Source organism: Sphaeramia orbicularis, chromosome 11 (genome assembly GCF_902148855.1).
Source record: "Sphaeramia orbicularis chromosome 11, fSphaOr1.1, whole genome shotgun sequence".
Classification (NCBI taxonomy): Eukaryota; Metazoa; Chordata; class Actinopteri; order Kurtiformes; family Apogonidae; genus Sphaeramia; species Sphaeramia orbicularis.
The window spans coordinates 25,617,520-25,636,390 of NC_043967.1; the positions used below are offsets into that span (position 1 = coordinate 25,617,520).

The 18,871-nt window shown below is 37.9% G+C and overlaps 1 protein-coding gene across 1 annotated transcript; it reads left to right on the forward strand.

Moving 5' to 3' along the window:
• The first annotated feature begins 1,548 nt into the window (after positions 1–1,548).
• LOC115428148 (sodium-dependent neutral amino acid transporter B(0)AT3-like) lies at positions 1,549–15,660 on the forward strand. Its single transcript, XM_030146996.1, has 12 exons — positions 1,549–1,678; positions 5,883–6,023; positions 6,962–7,099; positions 10,043–10,224; positions 10,307–10,417; positions 10,511–10,623; positions 10,726–10,854; positions 12,517–12,673; positions 12,850–13,054; positions 13,143–13,302; positions 13,409–13,571; positions 15,442–15,660. The coding sequence occupies exons 1-12, from the start codon at positions 1,549–1,551 to the stop codon at positions 15,658–15,660; spliced, it is 1,848 nt and encodes a 615-aa protein (XP_030002856.1).
• Positions 15,661–18,871: the final 3,211 nt, after the last annotated feature.

The window sequence follows — 18,871 nt, forward strand, 5'->3', positions numbered from 1 at the left end:
ACTGAACTCAGCTGAACAGTTTGTTCACTTCACTGGAAAAAAATGTGGACATGATGATATGATCATAACTAAAACAACGTGCCAGAGTTAGGTGAATATGCCTATAGAAAATGCTGTCATGTGCTGATTTCTTGTTTCGTCTTTAACAAGTACATTTTGTCAAGTCAGTCAAGTGATGCCAGAGACTAGATGTGCCTGTACAAAGGTTCTGTTAGTGCCAGAACATGACACATATTTCAAACAGGGTGTGTGAGCATTATGTTGTACTGTTTACTTCATTCTTCTGATTTCAGTGCTATTATGTGCTTAAAGAACCTACATTTTTCTGCTATTTTACTGCTATTATTTCTAATAGCCTCCATGCACGCTGCCACAGAGTCTACAACACCTCAGTTTAATGAGTCATTCTTTCTTTTAATTTTATTTTTAATGCTTTTTTAAACACTATTTTATTTTATCACCTTTCTTTCTTTCTTTTTTTCTTTCTCGAGCTGATTAAAAAAGTGAATTAACCCTTTCATGCATAGCAGCCACTGCAGAGGACAGTTATTCTACAGCTGTTCTCTTGTATATTCTTGGGTTTTGTTGTTTTAGTTGCATATCAACACAGTGGACACTTATGCACCATTCCATAATACATTGCAATTCGTACCATTACTGTAACTTTGCAGTTCTTCATAAACCTGATCTGTAGCAAAATATTTGCTAATTGTTAATAGACTGCAATTAACAGATTTTTTTTTAAATGAAAAGTTGTTGTGTTTTGTTGTTTTTTGCATATTATTTGAGTGAGTAATGACTACTATTATAGTATGTTAAAATGTGCGAAAACATCAAATTAGCAACATTAAGAAAAATATGTCATAGTTTTCACAGTGTGACAGTAAATGCATGTTTCTTTGCTTCAAAAATGAAACACATGGCATCCAGGTGAGTGGATATTTTTATAACTCCATGAAAAATAGGTTCATAAAAAAAAAAAAAAAAAAAAAAAAAAAAAATCACATTGTTTTTTTCATGCCTAAAGAGGAATCAAAACACTCAGGAAAAAAATCTTGATTAAGGTTCTCATAATTCATGCATGAAAGGGTTAATAAAATTCCTCTATGAATCTGTATTAATCCCTTTGCTTCATGTTGTAATGGACAAAGCTTTATTGATCCAACTCACTGAATGTGTCTAATTGTGGGTCACTGACAAAAAGAAACGTGATCAACAGGTTATCCATTAATCTCATGCTTTACACACACATTAAAAAAAAAAAAAACGCCATTAAATCATCTCGTCTGTGTTTTTATTGCTCTCCCTATGGTGTGATTTATTCATAAAAACTAATAAAATCTGCATCCCTGATTCCACGTAGCAACTGATAGGACGGCCCAGGGGGGAGTGATCAGACACAGGACAAAGACAGGAGCACTGGGCATCATTTAGATCACTCCCCACTGGAACTGGACGATAAAAAGCTGTTTGGGTAATAACTGCACTGCCTGTTAAGAAAGTTCAACGCTGTCTTGGAACCAAACTGGAGTAGTAGTCATCTTAAACATGGGCTCTAGTGTAGAGGAGAGACCCAAATGGGACAACAAGATCCAGTATCTGCTGACCTGCATTGGCTTTGCAGTGGGGATTGGAAATGTTTGGCGATTTCCCTATCTTTGCCAAATCTATGGAGGAGGTGAGATTTCCCAATTTACTCTAACATCACACTGCATTTGATTTTATGATCTAGTACATGTACCTAAAAAAGCATGGAATATGCATTCTGTTTGATCCAATCAGACTTTATTTAATCTTGACTCCAGTTAAAACATTAGCAGGTGAAGTCACTGCCATTCTCTGCCTTATCTATGTCCAAATCGATAGATTTACAAAATCAGTATATTTAGTTATCACCTCTGTATTTACTTCCTCATAGCTTCAACTGAGATATCTTGACTCCCATAATCGCAAACTCCAGAGGGGCCAAGGTTAAATTGAGTAAACAGCCAGAGGGGGGAAGAAAAAGAAAGGAAAGGCTGTCACTATTATTGCATTTGAGGTTATTGATTTTGCAGTTTTTTAGTTTTGTTTTTGTTTTCTTTCCTTTTCCTTTTACCTTTCCTTTTTTTTAAATCAGTTTTTTATTTGTATTCATTGCACATCTCCAAAAGTACAATACAAAAAAAAAAAGAAGAAAGAAATTCACATTTTATGATATAAGATTTTGTGACACACAAAGTATAAACCCCACACCCCCCAGAACCAATGGCGACCCCCATATCAACCCAACCTGGATCTCAAAAAATCTCACAAAAACCACTAATAAAAACAAATACATGTATACAGATGAAAGGGAATATAATTTACAGATATATAAATGTCATAGACAATTATGTTGCACTCTTTCTTTAACCATAATGTAAACAACATCCCACGTACTAAGGGTTTTTCGGCTGGCTGCATGCATCCAGGCCACTGACCTTTCCATCATAGCTATATCAAGAAAATAATTGATCCACTGTTGCCATGATAAAGTATGAGGCGGCTGCTATCTCAATGCCAGCATTTTCTTGGCTGCAGTGAGGGTTCTGTTTTTCTTTTTTTCCCATAACCCTTTAAACCTTTGTATTTGTGTCATATTTGCCATGCCAGGTTCTGAGACCCTTATCTAATCAACAAGATCAGTATTTTCACTAAAAATCAGTTATTTATGACCTAATACCTGTTTTCTGCCCCCTGGTGGAATAATTTTGATGTGAACGTTTACCAGACCTTTGTCTTCATGTACAAATATGTTCACATAACTCATATCCTTTCTAAAGTTTTCCAGAACTTTTGTATGTTGTCTTCTGTTATTTACAATGATCCTACACAGTACTCAAGTAAATATTATCTTCCGTACTGCTGAACTCCTGTCAGTCAGTATTCTCTAAAACATCATGGACCACATTTTTGGAAACATCTACGTCCTGAACTTCAATCAGCATCTTCTTTATCATTATTTAAAAAGCATATGAAAAGGACTCTATTTCATGAAAAAATGTAAGGCTGAATATCATTTGATTTGTATTTCTATTGTTTTTACTTTAGATCATTATTTCAGTTATATCATATTTTTATTTAGTTATTTATTTTTATTTTTTTCCTATGTATTGTTTATTTCCAGGGAGGTATTTACATGAACCTTTTTTGGCTTCTATCCTCTCCTGCACAATGGTACTACTTTCATGAAAAGAGTTTTTTTTTTGTTTTTTTTTAATGTTCTCATGCTGTTTATGATGTGCAAATAAATAAAATAAAAAAAATTGAGTAAACAGCCAATCCCATATATGCATGAGGAGTCTCAGCTTTACACATTGACTCTGAGATTGTGAATCTGTCTTATAGCAGAGCCTCCATGTGATCAATTATGGTTTGTGATTGATTATTATTTGCTCAATTCAGGCTTAGACCTTTATGTAGAGTAGCTTTGGAATGTCTATCCACATCCAGTGCAAGTTTCATAGGTATTTCCCACTTCGATTTATAGTGATTTCAATTTCCACACTTCCAGAGCTTATTTGATATCAGATTTTGACATGAATAAATCATTTTCATGCCGCTTTTGTAGAATAGGTTGGGGCAAAAAAGTGGTACCGTTGGTTGTAGAGGATGCTGGGATTAGTCAGGAGTGCTTTCACACTTCTATATGGCTTTAATAATAATAATAATAATGGATTGGATTTATATAGTGCCTTTCTAGACACCCAAAGCGCTTTACATTATTGACCCATTATTCATTCGCGCTCACATTCTCACTCTGGTGGTGGTAAACTACATCTGTAGCCACAGCTGCCCTGGGGCAGACTGACAGAAGCGTGGCTGCCATTTGCGCCTACGGCCCCTCCGACCACCACCGAACATTCATACACCAGTGTGGGTGGCACTGGAGGCAAGGAGGGTGAAGTGTCGCGGGATTCGAACCGCCAACCCTTCGGTTATTGGACGACCCACTCTACCAACTGAGCCATGGCCGCCCCTTTAGTGGCGGCCATGGCTCTAGTGTAATGGCTTTAGTGTTCTTCATTTATTTGTTTAGTCACTGTGTTTGGTGCATATTGATGAGCATCTGTATTAGATTAATGTGGGCTGTAAATATGTTGAATTATAGCAGAGTTCGTCCTTAATAATAATAATAATAATAATAATAATAATAATAATAATCTTTATTTATATAGCACTTTTCATACATTAAAAACTGTAGCACAAAGTGCTTTACATATCAGTTTAAAAATCAGTACCGCCCCCCACCCACACTCAAACATTCACACTCATGTCACAATTTTTTTCTTATTTGAAAATACATTTTCCTGAAAATATGAGTAATTACCTGCCCAAAAATAGAAGTTTGGTGTAGATTATTGTAATTTTATTTTTTTGACCAGATGTTAACCTTCCCTTGACTTCACCCAAAGACAGTTTTTCATTGGAGTGTGTAGTATCAGATATACAACAAAATTAAGCTTAAACCGTGACAGAGTGGTAAATGCTTCCTCCAGTCGGCATGAACACTCTGCTGGTGTGGTCCATTTAAAAATTATATATTTTCGAAAACTGGAGAGTAATATCTGGAAAAAATTTTTTTCTTTCCTCTTATTCAGACACAAAATGTGAGTAAATCAAATTCCATTCATTTTCATGTTGCCTATTAACCCCAGCAAGAGATTTCAGGAAAAAGCCTATGTCATACAGTACAACAATATACAGCTGTTTCACCAAACTTATAATGACCACACATATGCATTGTTGCCTCTGTATCAAGACCCCAACTGAATATACACGAAATAATGAAACAGCATAAACATTTCAGAAAATAAAAGTTTCTAGAGGCCAGAGTGTAAGCGTTTAGTGTAACCTCTCTTTACACTTAACATCTCCTGTGCAGAAAATATGAGACTTATTGTATAATTTTCTGGTTTCATAACTTTCCCTCAACACATGTTAAACAGTTCTTGTTGTTTGAGCTATTGTTGCCTATAGATGCAATTTAATCTGATTTTTGTGTGTTTTCAGAACTATGCACATACATACTGTATATTTCCTTGCATCTGAATAAATGAATGAGTGAATGAATAAATCTGAGAAATAAATATATATCTTCTACAAGAACAGCAAAGCTATAGGTCACATCTGACTTTACCACAGTGCTATAGATAGTGTGACAATAGGAAAAAAAATGGTTATTTTCCATTATGCTCTGTAGTTTATTTTCTTGTGCCACAATTGGATTTTCCATTTCAATATTTAGAATTTTAGATAACAACATTTATGTTCAGCATGTATTCATTTACTGCCATCATTCAAACTATTCTAAATATTATGATATTTTTTGACTCCATTCACATTTTGCTTCTATTTCAGTTTGCAGCTGAAGTTGAAATGAGGTTTCTATTCACCTTTTCATATTTTATTAAAGCAATAAATCAAGAGTCTGTGGTTTACAGTGATTTTACAACAGGGTGTTGTTACATTTCGTGACCCAGTAAATCAATTACTACATATTCCTGTCAAGCTTTTAGAAAATAAACACACAGTAATTCATCCAAGATAATTGTCACTTGTTCCATTGGCAGATTTTTTTTGCTTGAATTCAGCACAACTGAATTGAATTAAGCAAAAAAAAAAAAAAAAAAAAAAATCTGCCAATGGAACAAGTGAAAATTATCTTGGTAAGATTTCTTGAAATAAAATTTTAAAGATTTATTGTCTAAAAATAAGTTCTTATATCTCACTGAAAAGTTACTCTTTAGGTGATTATGTCTTATTTTAAAAGTGTGATGACTAAAAATAAGAAAAATACACTTGGTAAGATTGTGATTTTTGCAGTGTAACTGTGTGATGTGTTTACTTCCTGTGTTCAGGTGCGTTCCTCATCCCCTACCTGATAGCGCTGGTATTTGAGGGCCTCCCCCTGCTCTACTTGGAGATGGCCATAGGGCAGAGGCTCCGCCTGGGCAGCATCGGTGCCTGGAACTCAATATCACCATTTCTGGGTGGAGTTGGTGAGTAACCTGAAAGTATTCACATAGTTCAGTAACCCTTTCATGCATGAATTATGACAGCCTTAATTAAGTTTTTTTTTTTTTTTCCTGAGTGTTTTTATTCCTCTAGGCATTAAAAAAACAATACGATTGAGATTTTTTATGAACCTATTTTTCATGGAGTTGCAAAAATGTCCATTCAGCTGGACACCATGCATTTAATTTTTGAAGCAAAGAAACGTATTTACTGATATACTGCGTGAAAACTATAACATAAAAACATTTTTAATGCAGCTAATCTGATGTTTTCTCACCTTTTAACATACACTAATACTGGTCATTACTCATTTCATGGAGATAATATGCAAAAAATAAACCATTTTGTTAAAAAAAAAAAAAAACCCAAACTGTTAATTACAGTCTAATAACAATAACAAGCCCTTGATTTACACTCAGACATGTTTGTGTAGATCAGGTTTATCTAGAACAGCAAAGTTACAGTAATGGTATGAATTGCTGTGTATGGGATGATGCATGAGCGTCCACTGTGTTGGCTGATATGAAAATAAAACAACAAAATCCATGAATATACAAGAGAACAGCTGTAGAATAACTGTCCACTGTAGTGACCACTTTGCATGAAAGGGTTAAAATGTGGTTTGTCCCTGAAATGTATCTTTCTAATGACAGATATTGAAGTAGCACTATTTCACAAAACTGCCCATAAAACAGATCCAGATTCTATTCAGATAAAAAAGTTAGTTTCAGAAAAGTTAAGAAAATTGGTTGTAAATTGGAATATGCATAAACCCTGTAGTGCTTCTTTCTGTTTGTTGGAATTCTTATAAGCATTTATTCCATTTCTTTCTTTATATCTACTGGTGTAAGACATATTGTGCATGATTTAGTTTTCTGTCTTCAAATATTGTTTTGTGGATAACATTTTCTCTTGTGCTTAGGCATTGCTTCCATGATTGTGTCACTACTCATTTGCCTTTTCTACAACACTATCATGGCCTGGATCCTTTGGTACTTCTTCCATTCTTTCCAAAACCCTCTGCCATGGACCCAATGTCCACTCAATGAAAATCGAACAGGTAAAAGTTGCACTCACCAAGTACCGAGAATGCAGATACACTGATACACTAACACTGAAAACAAAAAAAAAATTGTCAAAGTATGATATTGTTTAATCAGAATACACACAGCCAACATGAGGCACAAACTGAACTGCAATGCATACACAACGTTAGGCTACATTCACATACCAGCCTTAGTGTTCATGGTTTTTTTTATGTGATCAGTGTCAGATTCCAGTTAATTGATCCTAAAATGAACTACCAGAACAAAAGCAGTGACATTAGAGGCATTTGGAATTCCCCTTATGGGACTAAAACAGGAATATCTTGTTTTATTCAGATCATTTCCATCAGTACAATAAACAGTTAAATAGTCCTTTTATGCATTCACAGCCTTACTGCTTACGCTAAAATATCAATACTCATTGTGCTGTAAAAAAAAAAAAAAAAAAAGTCTCTGTTAGTGTTTTACTGTTATGGATGAATATAGCATTTGAACTAGTCCATAGGATGACAGTTGCCATGTAAAGTTGTGACGATTTTCCATTTTAAGGGATGCAAATGTTAATTCTGTGACTGTTCAGACTGAGGTCACATTCAAAAGATCAGATCTGCATCTTATTTAGGATCCCATTTTGAGATTGAATTTGAGAAGATCAGATTATGTGTGATTTGTGTTGTTCACACTGTCATGAAAAAAAAAACAGAACAAAAAAAACCAAAAAACACATGAGTCGCATATCCTCCTGAGACCCAGGAAAGTAAATGTTTTGGCTTTTTTACATTAAATAATTGTCTTGATTGGGAAAAAAAAGCATAATGCAACAGTTATTCAGATACAATCTTTATTTTATTTTTTTATGGAATGTCCTTTGCAGTGGACAAGTAAAACTGTGCAACTCTTGTTCCCTACAAAGGACAAAAATGCATTGTTGGGTCTCAGGAGAATATGAACAAACAGATTAGATTTACATCACTTTTGTCTGAGGTGTGATCATAGCCTTGGACACTTTTTCTTATATTTTTGAGTTACTATTGTGTAATTTCCAGATCATCATTTTGTACTCCATATCAATTACAAATCATGAAACTTCACAGCAAAAATAGGTCTTTTCTTTTATTGGATTTTAGTCCTCAGTAACACTCAGCCAACCTGTCACATCTCCAATAATAATAATCATCATCGTATCTGTGTCAGTGGTGTAGCTCTAACATGTTGCAGAGTTGTTATATACTGTATCACCTCCACCCTTGTATGGTGTTTGGGTCTGTGGGACCTGTTTTCATTTTTTATTAAAAGACAAATGATGAGTAATTCTTTTTTTTTTTTTTAATGAATTTTTTCCCCTCATATCTTGATTATATTACATTTTATAAAAAAAAAAATCTAACTAAAAATGAGTAGCATTTTAATTCATAAATGTGATCTAGCAAAGGCAAAAGGCAAAAATTAAACATACATGCTTTTTATGTTGCTTGTAACTGGGATGAAGTAAACATCTGTTGAGTGTTTTAACATAAAATTGTTTGATTATGTTGAATTAAAAACCCACAAATGTAGCGGGTCGACTACACTCACGAACACTGGCTGAATAACAAAAATCTGAACACCACACAAGGGTTAAACCTTAAATCTATACAGGCCAGGCCTCTGCTACAATATGACCAGATTCAAGTAAATATGTCTGTTGGTTAGTTGGTCACATCCAGTTGCAAAATTTTAAGCTGTTTTCTGTCAGATCAATGTAAAATTTGCTAAGAACATACAGTGGTAATGCAGCTCATTTGATAATGTAAGGTAGGTAATGGCGCCAACACAAATGATATTCTTGTTTTTGTTAAGGTCTGTGCGTGCAATGTGGTGTGTTGGAAATTTCTATTGTAACTCGATGAGTGAAGAGGTTCAGGCGGTCCGTTGTCTTACAAAAGCATTTATTGATTGCAATCAGGAGACAGTCAAGTACGTATCAAAATGACATCCTATGAGTGTCTCACAAGAGTGAGAGCTCTCTGGGTTTTTATAATGGTATTACAGACATTTCCTAGACAGTAAACAGGAACTATGCGTTCACTTGTAGTTACATTGGTGTGTATTGGATGAACTTTTGCACATTTCTAACACAGTGAGTGTAGCCAGAAACCAGGTGCGACAATGGTAAAAGGAAGTCGCACCCTGTGACCACAAACATAAGGTCAGGCTGGTTTTAGCTAGACACAGCAGAAGTGAAAACACAGTTTTAGCTAGATGCAGCAGAGATGAGAACACAACGTTCATAAGTTCAAGCACAAAGTTCAAAAGGTTAACTTGAATACATGGTGAATTGTAATTTTCCATCACAGTGGTTTCATAACTACAAAACTTTCAAGAATGTTTAACCCATAAAGACCCAAACAGCCACTGGTGACCAAAACCATCTACTGATCTAACCTGTTTAATACCTATAGATCCAATAATCCTATCAATACATGGAAATAATTGGTGTAAAATGCAGTTTGTCATCTTTTCATGGTCTTCAGATAGTCTCCATTTGGATGTTCACAGGCTCCATAGTGAACATGAAAACACTGCCATCTTCTACAACGTTGATTCACCGGTAAAACCCATGGAGTTGGATCAGTGACAGTGGATGGACACACTTGGTTTATGTTCAGTTAATGATAGATTTAGTAGAAAACGTCACATTTTCTTAACATTTCTCAGTTCATAATATTATGACAACTTTAATCTGAACTTTTATGAACGTCTACATGTTCAGTGAATTAAATATGGGAAAATACCTGATTTTCATTGAAAAATTGCAAAATGCATAAGATAATATTGTAATAGACCATAATAAAACACTTAAAGGTTAAAAAGAGAGAAAAAATTATTTGGGAACAGACACGAAAGTAGCACTGGGTCTTTAAGGGTTAAAAGTAAATTCAGCTTCACAGATCTCTAACTTTATTTCTTTCTGTCAGGTTATAATGCAGAGTGTGAGAAAAGCACTCCAGTGAATTACTTCTGGTACCGTGAGACCCTGAACATCACACGGAGCATTGATGACAGTGGGTCCCTGCAGTGGGGGCTGGTCATCTGCCTGGCCAGTGCCTGGTGTGTGCTTTACATCTGTTTTATCAAAGGCATTGAATCCATTGGAAAGGTTAGTGAAGCTAAAAATCAAGCTTCTATTTTGATCTGACTGTGACCTGTTGTTAATATGTACAATGTGAATCCATCCAAAGGCCGTGTATGTGACCACCACGTTTCCCTACCTGGTTCTGACCATCTTCCTGGTCCGTGGCCTCACTCTTCCTGGAGCTACCGATGGACTTGTGTACCTCTTCACTCCTGATGTGAGTTGGGCTGTCTGCTCCAACTACAGGTGATGCAAATGTGTTCTGTTGCATTTTGGATCATGACATGGTATGTTTTCCTTCTTTCTGCAGTGGGATATACTGATGAATCCACAGGTGTGGCTGGATGCTGCTACCCAGATCTTCTTCTCTCTATCTGTGGCCTTTGGAGGTCTCATAGCTTTTGCCAGCTATAATGATGAGAAGTATATATATTTTATGTCTTGAAAAAAGTTAGATGTTTAACACCTCCATGTGGTTTAATATGACTGATTTTTTTTTTTTTTTTTTTTTTTGCTGTCCATAAGAAACAATTGTGAGAGGGATGCTGTTCTGGTAGGAATCATTAACAGTGCCACATCTCTTTACGCCTCCATTCCCATCTTCTCCATCCTAGGATTCAAAGCTAACAATGCCTACAATGCCTGTCTACAAGGGTATGTTTGCACAATTTTATAAATTCATTCTTTTTACTTGGTCATCTTGTGAGCATGCAAGGCCCCCACAAGAAAAGGCCTCATGTAAGAATCACATACAACTGATTTAAGATGCACAATGACAACATGAGATTTTCAACAATTTTCTCCAACTTTTTTCAAAAAAAGAGGCTGTATATAGTACTTAGTGTAGTAAAAATAATGACCTAAAATTATACTTGGTGTATTTAGAATAAAGCTCTTTGAAGTTATGCTAAAGATGCCAATGTATTAGATTGTAAAGATGCAAACTTACTGTATTTCCACCGATGGGATTTACAGGGTGGGGAAGCAAAATTTACAATGAACATTTAGTTGTTTTTTCTCAGCAGGCACAACGTCAGTTGTTTTGAAACCAAACATATATTGATGTCATAATCATACCTAGCACTATTATCCATACCTTTTCAGAAACTTTTGCCCATATGAGTAATCAGGAAAGCAAACATCAGAGTGTGTGATTTGCTGAATGCACTCGTCACACCAAAGGAGATTTCAAAAATAGTTGGAGTGTCCGTAAAGACTGTTTATAACGTAAAGAAGAGAATGACTATGAGCAAAACTATTACGAGAAAATCTGGGAGATACTATTAAAGAAGAATGGGAGAAGTTGTCACCCGAATATTTGAGGAACACTTGCGCAAGTTTCAGGAAGCGTGTGAAGGCAGTTATTGAGAAAGAAGGAGGACACATAGAATAAAAACATTTTCTATTATGTAAATTTTCTTGAGGCAAATAAATTCTCATGACTTTCAATAAACTAATTGGTCATACACTGTCTTTCAATCCCTGCCTCAAAATACTGTAAATTTTGCTTCCCCACCCTGTATATGACCACTAAAAGGAGTAGTGAGTCACACTGCCAGTCTCCCATGGTGAGGAAAATTAATGCCACAGTATCAGAAAGTATCAATGACTACCACTAAGAAACAACTTTTAGAGTCAAAGAAAGAGACAAAGTGATAAAAGTTCGAAGCACTGTTGTTTGAAATGAAAAGAATGGTGTTTGATGATAAAATCACAGCATTTCTTCTACATGGGTGAGTTGGATTATGAGGCTTATGACAGTATAAGGTTATGATATGATATCATTATTTTTACTAAATTCACCATTTGTTAATCCATGGTTCAGACTAAACTGTGACAGTTCTGACTTTGTTTGGTCGATTCCAAACAGATTTTTAGTTCAGCTACTGACAACACAAACTGTACAGAAAACAGAGGTGATTTAAGGTTTTACTGTAGCTGTTTTCTATCTAAAACTAGCCCTAAGATAACAGAGCTATAATGTAAACAATCAGCTGATGTAGCATATGAAAGTTATGACAGTGTTATTTTGCCCTACTGTCAAAGTGACTGAGTTATTACTAAATATGACCCCAATAAAACAATAATGAAGTATGATCATTAGATAACTCACTGCTGACAATAAAGGGTGTAGATTAATCACTACCTTGTCTCTCTGACTTCTCATATTAGCCATAAAGCACTTTGTTTCTGAAAGCTTGTTTCACAACAGACTTTTAAGGTTTGAGATAAATGTTGGTTGGTGGGACTGTTTGCCTTAGGCTGTAACAGACTGAATGACTGATGAATGACATTTTGTTGTTTATTAACTTGCAGAAACATCCTAGATCTGACCAACGAGTTTGACATTTCTGATCAGAACATAACCACAGAGAATTATGACGACTGGCTTGCATATCTAAATAGGACATTTCCAGATAAACTTGCCCGTGTGGTTCTGACACCCTGTGATCTGGAAAAATTCCTTGACCAGGTACTGTAATAAAATAATGAAACCTACTTCACTTTTCTGAACCTTTTATCTTGTTTATTCTCTGTTCTTACCTCCCTCTCTGTCCCAAGAACGGGGTGTACTGTACCAATCAAGAAGTAATATTCAGGTCAGATTTCCCATTACTGCTTTTTTCTTCTCTATCATCCTCCTCGTAGAGTGCATCAGGTACCGGTTTGGCTTTTATTGCATTCACTGAAGCGGTAATATCGATGCCAGGCTCACAGGTATGGGCCATCCTGTTCTTCATCATGCTCTTCAGCTTGGGTCTCTCCTCCATGTTTGGCAACTTGGAGGGTGTCCTGACACCCATTAGGGACCTCAAACTAGTGCCGAAATGGATCCCAAGTTCAGTTTTTACAGGTACGTGGAAACGTGATCATCTGGTTAATTTTAGGTGACGTTAAAGGGAAAAAAAGTTTTGAACCCCTTCTTTTGTTCACTTTCCCAGGAATCGCCTGCTTGATGTGCTTCTTGATAGCCCTCATCTTTACCCAGGGTTCAGGGAATTACTGGGTGGAGGTTTTCAACAGCTACGTGGGCTCTGTACCTCTACTCATCATTGCAGTCTTTGAAGTGATAGGAGTCATTTATATCCGTGGAATGAAAACGTAATTTTTATGATTTTCTGGTAGACCTCTGAAGTAAAATGTCATTCATATCAATTAGAAACCCTACATGATTAACATTCCCTCTGGTCTGTGTGCCCTCTGATAGGTTCAGTGATGACATCCTCTTCATGAATGGAAGGAGGCCAAACATCTACTGGAAGATATGCTGGTGGTTCATCAGTCCTGTGATGCTGGTGGTAGTGTTTATCGCATATGTTGTAATCCAGATACAGAAACACCCTGTCTATCCGGCATGGAACCCCGACTATGTAAGTAGGATATCAGTAGGAATGCAACAGCATGGTACTAAATCAAGTCACAGATCTAAGAGAATAACATGTTACGTATTGAAGTCAGTTTGGCATTTTGGTGCAAACCATTATCCCACATTTATATCTGTTGGCAAAATATTGTGTGAGAACCATCAGGTATTACAATAGATAAATTTAAGAAAGACTTAAAGTTGAGGTAGGTGTTTTTCAGTGCGATTGGGGAAAGTTCCAAAATAAAATTAAACATATTGTAATTCAAGAAGCGATTTTAGCATAAAGTGGACTTTTGCACCTCTTCTTGGCTCCATTTTCAGGATTTCTGAATGCCAAAAAACTGTAGTGGATCATGTAGGTGAAACATCTGTATGTTGTGGATGCATATTATAAAAGTAAACCCATAAGCCAGAAAAATGTATGAGTGAGACGCTTTCAATTGAAAAAAAAAAAACAAAAAAAAAGAGGCTGCCAATGGTAATAGCAAATTCACATTGCAAATGTCTGTGCTCATAAGACAGATTTAGGACAAAGAAAGCAGGGAAAAGTCTGTATTTCCAGGTTCTACCATTTTCTGTTCCATTTCCTTTGTCTGCCTACATCAGAAAACAGCAAAGTTCAGTCAAGATCAAAATGTGTCCTTTGTAAAAGACTAACTGAAGTTATTTCTGTCAAAATTAGGACAAGGGAATGATATCCACTTCTGGTTTTACAGCCTTTGCTATGCTAAGCTATTTGCTCCTCAGCTCTATCTTCATGTTTACTGTCCCAACACAAGGCTCTGAAAGTAATTTATCTGCTTGACAGTCTGAATGAACCCCCCCCCTCAAAAAAAAACAGAAAAAAAAACAACTTTGATTTCCTCATTAAAATGTTTTTACTTTTATCTTCAGGTATTGTTTCTGGTTTGATTTGTTTCTTTGTTTGTTAACACTCTAGCAGCAAAACTACTGGTTGAATTCAGACCAAATTGGGTTGATAGATTGCCAGTGACCCGGAATATATGTGATTACATTTTGGGAAAAGTAGGTCAAAGTTCAAATTTTTATACATTTTTTACATCTTTTTTATCCCTTCCCATTTACTTACAATGGGAGAGATTTCACAGTTCTATAAAAACATCAATTTTGTTTCAATTTACTTCAAACTTAGCACAAATATAGAGGCAATTGATGTGCTGACATCAGCACATATATAGATATGATGACATCAGCTGGATCGATGCCAAAATAAGCTACAATATGTGTGAGGGGTGGGGTTTGTTGTGTGCCTGGCACCACTGGTTTGATATATTTTATCATTAAGTAAGTAAGTAAGTAAATTTTATTTATAGAGCACTTTTCACAGACAGAGTCACAAAGTGCTTTACCAATTCAAATCAGAATCAAATTAAGTTTACAGAGACCCAACAGAATCCTTCAGGAGCAAACACTTGTGATTGGCGACACTGGAGAGGAAAAACTTCCCTTTAACGGGCAGAAACCTCGAGCAGACCCAGACTCCTGAAGGATGGCTGTCTGCCTTGACCAGTTGGGGTTAAAGAGAGTAAAGGAGGAGAAAAGAGAGAGCGATAGAGATATAGAAAGACTGGGGGAGGGGGGGGGGGGCACATGGAGTACGTTATGATGAATACATAGAGTGTAATCAGTTTGTGGTGGCCCTGGGTCAGGTGGGAGACTAAAAAGCCTTTTTGAACAGGAGGGTTTTGAGGTGTTTTTTAAAGCTCTCTACAGAGTCCATGGACCGTAGGTGCAGAGGCAGGTCATTCCATAGACGTGGTGCCACAGCTTTAAAAGACCTGTCACCGCGTGTGCTAAAACAGGTGTGTGGAACCATCAGCATTATAATTGCTATCCTTTCTTTCTTTCTTTAGGAAGAATTTCCTGATACTGAAACAGTGCCATATCCAAACTGGGTTTTCGCCATTATCATCCTCCTCTCTTCAGTGCCTGTGATTCCCATCCCACTTGTAGCTATCTATAGACTGATCCGCCGTGAAATGAGACGATCCTCTACAAGTGGTGACCTGACTCCCCACTGCAACGATGGACTTGAGGTTGAAAATTTCCAACAAATGAGCCAGAGTACCTAGGGCCAATTGGTTTCAATCACAGACAAAGCATACCCACAATTCTGTGACAATACTGGGATTCATCGATATTTTATTACCTGAATTAGTTTTTTTCTAAACAGATGCCTACATTTTAACTAAGAACACCTTTTAACTAAGGTGTGTGTTTTATTAAAGCCACATTCCTTAGGAAAAACCTTTAACAGACCATATTTAACAATGTGAATTTTCTGTTGCTTTTGGCTAAATGTAATAAATAACCATGGAATTTATGAACTTTCATTTTAATTAATTATATAATCATAATTAGATCATTCAAATGTAAGAGGTTTAAAGCTTTTTATACACGTTTCCTTACTGCTTTAGGAAGTGGACTCTGAAAGCTGCGAATACCACACTGCTGCATTTAATTTTGAAAGATATTGTTTTTATTTTTTTAGATAGAAACATGTAAACAAAGTCAAAAAAACAGGCTGATTTTACAAAGATCAATCAATCTTTATTTATATAGCATTTTTCATACACTGAGGATGTAGCACAAAGTGCTTTACATATAAGTTTAAAAATCAGTACCACCCAAACACCCACCCACCTACTCACACACACACGCACACAAGTACACATACACTTAAAAAGACTGACTGAGCACGAGAGGACCACAAAGTAAAAGTAAAAGAGGAGGCGCTGTCTCAGGGAGCCATCCACACCAGGAGGCAGCCGCCGACCCTGGCAGCCAGGCGCCAGCGACACAGCGCCACATCCAAACCAGTGGGAGAGGGCCAACTGCCACCGCATCGTGGCGGCAGGGACCCCCACCCACCAGAAAGGAGCAGACCCCAGTGAAAGAAGGCGCCACAGCCACCAGAGTCCACAAATCTAGGTTTGGTTTCCTGGATTTGTGGATCCATCTACTAGTTTTTCTTTGTCTTTTGGTGCCTGTAAAACAATAGCTCCGACTGCTTTTCAAACCTGTTCATACAGTCAGTTGCACAGCAGCTCTTCCCCATTTTTTTATTAAATATTGTTCTTAAGTTTAGATGGTATTGAAACCAACGCTGCCACTCATCTCCCTCTGTCTACCACTCAGCGGGCATAACCGCTGTGACTTCCACTAGCGGTGACGTCACATGCATACCCTCTATAGTCATCAAATAAGATTTGTTTGGTGGAAAGTGTGTTTGAGGCAACTGAGGCTGTACCACCACCTTTCTTGCCCTTTCTAATGGAAAAAACAGTTAAAATTTGGTGGGGAGGTCTCGGTGAGAACTGCTGGTGCATCCATACTCAGCCATGTTTCTGTTAAAAATAAACAGTCAATCCTATGATCTAAAATCAAATCGTTGACAATAAAAGTCTTGTTTGACAAAGAGTGGACATTTAAAAGTGCCATGCTGAGGGTTGCTGGTGAGTTATTGGTTGGAGGTGTGGTTGCTTTGGAGTTATTGTCTGTGAGAATGATGAGGTTGTCTGGGTCCATTGAGCGAGGTACTTTTGGTGGGCATCTGGGGAGTCTGTGTGCTGTCCAAACCGGGATGTGACTGACAAGGAGTATACTGTGTGACCAAAGGAGGGAGCTGTGAGCTGCTTCACTGCGCGAGGGGGGAAACACAGGTGTAGGGGTGTGTGGTGTAAACAGTCAGTCATGTGTTGGCAGAGTGTAAGGCATACTGAAAGTTACAAGCTAGAACAGAGCATCCCAGTTTGTTTGGGTGGACGCCATCGGCCCTGTAAAAGAAGGGACTGTTCCAGAAGATGTTAAAAATGTCAATAAAACCAAAGTTGTATGTGCAGCAGGTCAGTTGGAGCCAGGTGTTAAGGCTGAGCAGTCTACTAAAACGCTCTGTGCTGCAAGACAGTGTTGGTATTGGACCACTGATAAAAACAGACCTGCCACAGCCCTCCAGGAAACTTAAAAGGGTCTTAAATCATTTTTGTCAGCTCGGACTGCAGACGAGCTGTGTCATTGCAGCCAATGTGAACTACAATGCGTTTTACAGAGGATGGAGGTGACGGTAACAGGTCTGGTAGTTTGTCCAGTATGTCTGTGGCTCCAGGAAAACAGCCTGTGATAGAGTTGGCGAAGCGAATGTGTCTGATGATACTGTCACCCACAATCAGAGTGGAGGGCTCAAACAGAGGACGAGGAGACGTGGAACAGTGGTACTCATGGTTTGTGGGTGAACCAGCTACACTGCCTGGTCGGGCAGGCGAGTGAGGCAGGCGAGTGAGGCAGGCGAGTGAGGCAGGCTCACGGCGTCAGGACACGGAGGGTTCCCGGTCGTGTCCGGACGAGGAAGCCCACCGGAGTGTCGGAGCATGGCCTCCTTCAGGATCCTGCGCCAGGTGGAGGTCGTCGAGGTCCGTGTGAATGGACGTTGGGTTGGTCTGTCAGTGGGGCTTTCAGCCAACTGAGCATCACAGGCGGTATCTGCCACCAGCGGCGAAGAAGTCCTGGCGTCAGGTGGTGGGGTGGAGGTGTCCCGAGCCGTGAACAGATGAGGAGCGGGGGCATCAGCTGGGTGAGCCGGGTTGTCATCATCCAGGACAGCAAAGCGGTTGGAGAGAACGGCGGCACCATCCGCGTTACGGTTACAGCCGCGGACCACCACCTCGGCCAAAGATGACCCGTGATTAGGGGTTGAACTGGAGGGCTGCCGGGAAGTTAGAGGATCCCATGGGATTGTATCTTGGAGGCTTGCACTCAATGTTGTTGACAACTTCGAGTGCTCCGCAACCACAAAGCTGGACAGTTTAGGAAGACGAGCTGAGAAACTGGACAGGAGTGACTCCTGCCTTCGTAATTCTTCCGACAGACGATGGATGTCCTCCTTCGGGTCGGCAGTTTTCTTATTTGCTCTTTTTAGGAGCTTGCTGTCATTTTGGGGTGTAACAGGCATTGTAGCTCTGGTGGTGGGGAGACCAGGCTTTCAGGATGTAAATTTGCCGCCAATGTATACCTGGTTTGTTAGTTGGCTATTTGGGGTCAATCTAGGCTACTGATTTCTTAAAACTCTTGAATTATAAAACCTGAGGCAAACAAATTTCAGGCTCATCTGGTAAAAAAGTAAGAAATATCCTTAAAAACAGGTTAAAAACTGGTAAAAGTGCTCGTTGTTGGCAAAGCTTTCGTTTGACAGGTATGTTTGACAAAAAGATTGCAGTGAGTGTCTCATCTTGGCTGACTTTAGTGAATGAGGCCCAAACTTCCTGGTGTTCCTGAACAGAGAACTTC

Bases quoted from the DNA above. Each gene is read 5' to 3' on its own strand.
- LOC115428148 (XM_030146996.1), top strand. From the start codon at position 1,549: ATGGGCTCTAGTGTAGAGGAGAGACCCAAATGGGACAACAAGATCCAG. The intron at 1,679-5,882 runs GTGAGATTTCCC...TCCTGTGTTCAG, and splicing joins TTGCCAAATCTATGGAGGAG to GTGCGTTCCTCATCCCCTAC. The intron at 10,624-10,725 runs GTATATATATTT...GCTGTCCATAAG, and splicing joins GCCAGCTATAATGATGAGAA to AAACAATTGTGAGAGGGATG.